General features: G+C 36.9%; 1 protein-coding gene across 1 annotated transcript in view; it reads left to right on the top strand.

Annotated features, from left to right (window-relative positions):
- Nucleotides 1–8,151, top strand: part of LOC106871706 (uncharacterized) — a 343,416-nt gene that overhangs the window by 146,731 nt on the left and 188,534 nt on the right. The window contains exon 8 of the mRNA XM_052966754.1: nucleotides 615–694. Coding sequence (XP_052822714.1) covers nucleotides 615–694 — 80 coding nt within the window. The remainder of the gene's footprint in view (nucleotides 1–614; nucleotides 695–8,151) is intronic.

Genomic DNA, 8,151 nt, shown 5'->3' with positions numbered 1-8,151 from the left:
ATATATATATATATACATGTATATATAAACGCACACACACACATATACATACATGCATTGTGTGAAATTGAGAGAGAGAGACAAACAGAAAGGAGGGGGATGCACGTGTAACATATATTACACACACACACGAACATGCAATTGTGTTTACAAACAAAAAGGTCAGATAATTGCTGTGACTAACACTCATACACTAACACTAGTTGGTTACTTTGTCATCTCTTAGTCTTTCCTGAGCATTTCTTCTCACTCTCTTATCTGAATTTGTCTTTCTCTACAGCTTTGCGTTTCTTTCCACTCCTACTCTGTCTTTCTATTCACTTTTTCTTTCACTTCCTCACTCTTTTACTCCCTGCCTCTATTTCTCTATTAAATTCTCTTACTTCTCCTCTTACTGCTACTCCTCTACTCCTTCATCTGCTTGCTTCATGTCATTAAAACCCTTCTCACACATCTCACTGTTGGTCTAGAGTAACTCAAGCCACTTACACACAAAAAGAAAGTAAATAAATCCTAATATAGAACAAAAACCAAACCCTTCAACAGCCATTCGTTGTCAAGTGTGAGTCGAGTGTAGCCTCTTTATATATTTTTTTTCCTTTCGATTTTTGTAGACCTTACAGTTAAAATTGGAGATACACTCATACAAGGACCAAATTTCCACGCTCCGCTCTCAGCAGCAGTTATTCCACAGGTAAGATTGGGTTGTTTTACTTTTGTGTTGAGTTGTTTTGTTTGTTTGTCTCTTTCTCTTTCGGTCTACTTAATATTCTCTCTAAACTAACTAGTGGATCTTTCATTTTCTCCATCCATTTATTTATTTGTCTATCTGTTTATCCTTATCTATCTATATGTATATCTACATCTCTATATGCTTATATGTATATATGAATTTATCTGCCTATCTATATTTGCATATAATTTAATTATGTATCTTACACTTGTATATGCACTATCGAAAATGCCTTAGATATTCATATACAATACACATTTATACTCAAACATATCAATATGAAATAAGTGTGATACAAACCTCATTCAACGAATGCATTCATGTTGCTAGATATTTTTATATTCCCCACCTTTCATATTCGTTCTTTGTTTCTCTACCCTACATATCTGATACATGAAGATAATACACACTCAGCATTCTCATATAAACATACGCACATATAACCTCTGCTCACACGCGCCATTCATTCATCTCAGATTTGTCATCCATGTCCACAAACACTTTATTTACGTCTCTAGCTACACTTCACTCCACTCCATTCCACTCGAGTATCTCTCACCAAAATAGTAACAATTGCAATAATTAATTGTGCCAATGCTTGTTCAAATCTAAAATCACAGACACCCTCTCTCTGAACCATAGGAGCTCTAACCATCCCGTGTTGTGCTCCCAGAATCCTCCCTAAAAAGATTCCAAAAAGATGATTCGTACTGACATAGCACTAAAGTTCCCCCTTTCATACTCTGTTATTACAAACCATTCCTATCTAATATTTCTGGGTTCTCTCTATCCACCCCTCTCTCTCTCTTTCTCTCTCTAACCCATATTTTTGGCAATTGTAAAAAAAAATTATTTTAGTATTGTATTCCGAGAAGGAGATCGAGGAGTGAATCGCATTTTCATGTTGATTCTTTTAATAGATATCTTGCTTTCGACTTTTTTTTGTCTTCTCCACTTCTTTTCTTTCTCTCTTTCGCGCTCCCATTGAAACAACATCGTTAAGGATATAACGCTAGTATTTCTACTAGTGAGTTTGCTCTTTTTCTCTAAAAGAGAATTTACCAGGAATATCGATGATACTTTGATACATTCTGCTACACTGACGTTACAACAAAATGTAAACACGTTATTTTACACATACATTATATACTTAAACACATATCTTACTTAATGTGGCTAATACAAACAACAGTAGCATTGTTTTGGGAAGCTTTATCCGTAGTTGTATTAATCATGTCACTAGATGAGTTAGCGTGTAATTTTTCTGTATAGTAGAGAAAGTGTATGCATGGGAGAGACTGTTTTTGAATTATTGTACTATAGTATATACGTAATGTTCATAAAACAGAGGGTATGAACGTGTGCGTAAGCGTGCATTGTGTATGTATTTATGAGAACGTGTGTACGTGTATGTATGTTGGCGCGCGCACGTGTAAAACAGTCCATGTGTACGAAAGTGTGTGGGTGTATGATCGGGAGTAAGAGAGTGTCTATACATGAATGTGTGGATTTGTGGGTATATGAGTGTTTTTTTTTTTTTATTAGTGGGTGTATAGTTTCAAAACACAATAGCGATTGTTTTCTCATTCTTCGGTCAAACACAAGAGACTATACAATATTGTTATTATGGTCCAATGAGCGGGCTGTTAAGAGAAGGCGAAGAGGCAGTGTTGAATTGGGTCCATTTACTTAGCTCTCTCTCTCTCTCTCTCTCTCTCTCCGGCTATATCATTCCTTTAATGCTTCTTTGGGGTTCGTGTTAGCTTTGTGACGATGTTTCATGGATGGACGCACAAACACACGCCAACACACTCAAGCTGTCTTATACTTAGTCGTTGATATTTAGTCCCAGTTCGGGCTCTGATCGAGTAGAGACCTATTATTATCAATGGCATTCCAGCCGTGACCAGCTGAAAGTGTGTCTGAGATCATATCAAATGAGTCCTATTCATTTTTTTAAGACGGTATGGTGCAACATAAGAGATTTAACTACTGTTTCCAACAGCTCGAACGAAACTCCCTCGTTGGCACACATCTTTTTACATTTTTTTTAATTATTAACATAACATTATTCTTTTTATAATAAGTCATTGTTTCGGTTTAAGCCAGCTGTCCTGGATTTATTAATAATCATTTATACTGTTCATTAATATCCCTGCACTACACGTTTAATTGTATTTAGGACACACTCGACACACACACACACACACACACACACACACACACATATATATATATATATATATATATATATATATATATATATATATATATACATATGTATATACATGCACGTATTCTAGCTTCCATTCTCCGTCTTTTATCACATATGTGATGTTTTTTTGTGTGTCCCAGCTCAGTTCTGATCGAATAAACCTATGTCCAGACGATCCCATCTTCTATCCGGACATTCTATCTGGGATTACAGTATGCAATATGTCCTTCATTTTTAGAATGGTAGAAATGTGATTCAAGAGAGATTTGGCGGTTATTTTTAGCAGGTCGAACACAAGCTTCTTCACTGACTTGGTAAATAAGTATATTTTAGAAAGTGCAAATGCATGCATTTACACGAAGGTTTGGAATATACGGAGGCTTAATGCTTGGAGGATAAACACATTGGGTCCAGATGGACTATATGTAATCTGAACCTTTCCCCCCCTTGTTTTATTTATTTTTTTACGGAATCCCACGTTTTAGGCTATGGAGATTCCGATTCTGAAAAAAGATTTTCAAAAATCTCAATTTCAAAATTTCGATCCCCCCCGCCCAGTTTTTATATAGATCCACAGGGTAAACCTAACCCTAACCCTAAACCTAACCCTAGCACTAGTTTTGTGAGATTTGGCTGTTATTTCTAGCATGTAAATAGCCTGCTTGGTGGAAGGGGGGGGGGATTGAAATTTTTCAAAATTTTTTTTTTCAGAATCGGAATCTCCATAGCCTAAAAATTAATAAATAAGGGGGGGGGGAGAAGGTTCAGATTACATATAGTCCATCTCTACCCTCTTGTCATATAGGTGGCGAGCTTGGCAGAATCGTTAGTGCGTCAGACAAAATGCCTAGCGCATTTCATCCGTCTTTATGTTCGGAGTTCAAATTTCACCGAGGTTGACTTAGCTTTTTATCCTTTCGAGGTCGTAAAAATAAGTATCAGTTGAGCACTCAGTGTCGATGTAATCGACAATATTCCTACCTGGCCTTGTGTCGAAAATAGAAAGAATTATCTACCCACATATGCCACGTTCTATGTCTGTACAATGCTGCGACGATTAGTGAGGGTAACTGTCAGCCACTTAAAGCGCTTACTAAAGAGGGAGTCATTCATTTTCTTTCAAAAATGTACACTGAATTGCTACAGTAAACAATTCTGAGAGTGCTGGATATGGTTTCTATGTTTGTAACAGTGGGTTACACTTATCAATAAATGAATGAAAACAAAACAAATAGATAAAATCGACTTTCTGAATTTAGTGAATTTTGTAATTATATATTTGGCGTGATAATTATATATTTGACATAGAGGTTACGAAGGGGTACTAGACTTGGTTAACAACGCCAATGAGTGTATATGCATACATACTATATATATATATATATATATTCTCTATGTATGCAGTTCGATATAACTTCAGATTAATGTTTCCACATAAGTGTTTAAGAAATGCATTTTTTCCTCATGAAATTTTATAGAACTACATTTTTGAGAGTGTAGATTATGATTATGCTGATAACATTACAAAAAAAAAAATGCAGAGATACGTTTTCGATGGAGTGGGTTACATAAGATTGAAAATTCAAACAAGTTTGAAAAGAACAAGTGAAAATTAAAAAAAAAATGATAAAGTTATAGAAATTAGGGGTAACGAAGTGTGGGCGGGAGAGATAAAGAACGATACAAAATTCTTCTGATAAAAGTTTTTCTAAATCAACATAAAGCCTTGAGGTGGATTTGGTAGACGGAAACTGAAAGAAGCTCATCGTATATGTGTGTGTATTTGTCTTCCACCACCACTTCACAACTACTATTAGCATATTTACGTCCCTGTAACTTAGTAGTTCGGCAAAACAACCGATAGAACACGTACCAGACTTAAAAATAAGTACTGGCGTCGATTTGTTCGACCAAACCTTTCAAGGCTGTGTCCCAGCGTGACAAAACTTAATTGTAATCTACACTCTCGAGAACGTATCCCTGTACTTTGATAAAAATACATTTTTCAGAAAGTTAGGAGGAAACACAGTCCAGAGTTGGGGGAGGGGCACCGATCTAATTACACCTCAAGTTATGTAGCTTGTGTAATTCAAGCGTCTTACTATTTCCCTTTCGTAATAAGTGTATTTTCTGCGTATATTGTATATTGTCACACTTGTTACACACACACACACACACACACACACACACACACACACACTATTGTTGGGATGTACCTAATGTCAGCATCAATCAATCAATTTTATAATCAAAACCATTCCAACTTCGAACATCCCGTCGTTTTTTCAAGTACACTCTATGAGAGGACGAAACGCGGGGTACATCGTAAACCGGGCTCAGTTAACTTTCTGGATTCCCAAGGAATGTTTGTGTTGTACATACTTGTACACTTGGATATGATCCTTGTCAGAGACTCTCTCAGCCTACAACGTTCTCTTTATTTATTTCCTCGGGTCGGATATGATCCTTGTCAGAGGCTGTCTCAGACTACAACGTTCTCTTTGTTTTATTTATTTCCTCGGGTCATGTTGTAATAGGTATCCAAAATTATTCATCAATGTATACAGCCATGACCGTCTTGACTATTTCTTTTCATACATATACCTAGGACTACAATTACCTAATGCGTGTTTTTTTTAGGCTCTAGGGGCTGTCATAGACGAGTTTTAACTGCTGTTTCTAGCATGTTCAGCAACCGCTTAGACGACCCATCGTTGACTCATTATTCTGTATCTCACACATTATAGTATATGTGTGTGATACACAAACATCTAATTACGTGATACGTAAAGACTGTTGATATATGGAGAATAACACACATCACCCCTACTTACAAACGTGCGTGCTATAAAAATATATGGCCTAGAGTCTAGGCCTGGTCAACTCGAATTACAATTGCGGGCCACTTTTATCACAGAAAGTTTTTTGAGGGCCGTTTGTATACTGACAGAATTGAAAGCATTTTGCTTTCTCATGCTATTATATTACAATAATGAATGAATGATCGTTGATTCAACATGAAATATTTATTAATCGTTGCAAAAACAGTAGTATCATTCTTTTTTACTTTTCATTACAATCTTTAATTTTTGATAAAATTTTAAAAATGTTAGTTTAAATGAACTCATTTTGAGAAAATGTCGAGCGGGCCGCAAGATAAAAGTCTCCGGGCCGCAGGTAGGCCAGCAGACTGATTGATCTGATTTAATAGTTAAAACCGTTCCTCGCTGTATAGGAACTTCCCCAAACCAACACAGTAAATAGGGAGAAAATATCCCCATTTAATTAACCCTTATTACGTTTGTGGCAGAGGTAAAGAATACGCACACCACTCGTTTTCGGCGTAACAAAAACCCTAAACACGGATGTGCGTATTCTTTACTATCACCTACATTTGTACCCTTCCAATTCGCCATTAGTACCACCATCATCTAGCTATAAACGAAAACAAACGGAGCTTTTATGTGGTCACTCTACGTGCTAGAAATAGCAGCCAAATCTCCCGCAAATCACAACTCACGTGGTAAAAATGAAAGAACTTATTTAAATTAGTGCTAGACATCCCTAAAAAACTGGATGGTCATAGCTGGAACGCCATAATGATCATAAATTGATGTGAGCTGACATGTTAACAATAACCAACATCGATCAAGACAAAGAAATCCACCCTGCTAGAAATAGCAGCTAATTTCCCCTCAACCTTACACCCTACCGTCCTAAAAGCTGGAGGTCAAGTTGTGTAATGTATGTTCACTATCGGAAAACAGGAGGATCAGTCTGGTGATTAGTCTACTTAGTCAGGACTAATTTGGAGCTAAACTTCAGTGATAAAAACACTATACATGAAAAAGACAGTATGATCCCGGTGGAATGACTATGATCTTAAAAAAACATCGCACGCATATATAATTATTCCTGTCTGTGTTTCCCAGGTTAGCATGAGTTAGATCAGGGTTCGGGGAACTTTTTTAATCAATGACCCCAAAACATATTTATTTACACCGACATTACCCACTTGATTTGAAAGGAAGAAAATCATAGTTTCTTTGAATTCAAGAAGTTTGTTGAATCTATTTATATGGAGAGTACAATTAAAAATATAAAATGTATAAAACAAATGCGATAAAATAAATTAATATCCTCATTATGAAACAAAAGGATTTTTCTAGAAACTTTTTCACTTTAGGCTTTGGAGAAATAATGTTTCATTTTTGCTACAATTACATCAAAATTGGGGACATTTTGATGCCAGAGGAATTTGAATATAGTCTTTGGGGTCCAAATGATTTCTTTGCTTTGTTTCATGTTCATTAGAGTGGAAAATTCTTGTTCGCAAAGGTAGGTTTTTGCAAAAGGCAGCAACTTTTTGACTGCCTCCTTAGAGCCAGAAGAAAAATTTGTCATAGCAAGAAACACGTTCTTTTATATAATTTTACTTGTGTCTAATGAGTCCTCATTACCCCTAAGAATTTCATTTTTAATCCAGCTGGAGTAATTTACCCTGGTTTGCTGACCCCTAGGTTAGATGATGCATATTATTAAAGTATTGTTTCCTGCTGCTAACCCTTAACTTGCTTCCTAACCGCATGGTTCTGGGTTGTCTCACTGCATGGCACCTTGGGCAAATGACTTCTACTATAGTCTTGTGGCCAACCAAAGCCTTGTGAGTGGATTTGGTAGGCGGAAACTGTAAGAAGCCCATCATATATATAAGTATATATATCTATGTGTGTGTGTCTGTTTGCCCCCGAAACTACTTGACAACCAGTGTTGGAGTGTTTAGGTCTTTGTAACTTAGCGGTTCAGCAAAACAGACTGATAGAATAAGTATTAGGCTTTATGAGCCAGGCAGACCTGGGATGAGGTGGTGATGCACGACCTTCGAACATTAGGCTTCATCAAGGCAATGACTTGTGACTGAGACCTTTGGAATATGCAGTGCGCGAGAAGACCCGGCAAGCCAAGTGAGACCATAATCTGAGGCCTCTGCCAGGGGTGTAGCCAGCCCACTTATGCGTACCTTTCCTTTATTGGACACTAAACTCCGCTTGCGAAGACCTGTTGAGGCAAGTGAAATCGAAATCGAACCAAATTCAACGACTGGCACCCATGCCAACCTCTCCTTCATTGGACACTAAACTCGGCTTGCGAAGACCTGTTGGGGCAAGTGAATTCGAAATCGTGTTGGCACTTGTACCAGTGG

This window comes from Octopus bimaculoides, chromosome 3, assembly GCF_001194135.2.
Source record: "Octopus bimaculoides isolate UCB-OBI-ISO-001 chromosome 3, ASM119413v2, whole genome shotgun sequence".
Taxonomy (NCBI): domain Eukaryota; kingdom Metazoa; phylum Mollusca; class Cephalopoda; order Octopoda; family Octopodidae; genus Octopus; species Octopus bimaculoides.
Note: the sequence above shows the minus strand (reverse complement) of the source record. Positions and strands in the feature narration are given on the sequence as shown.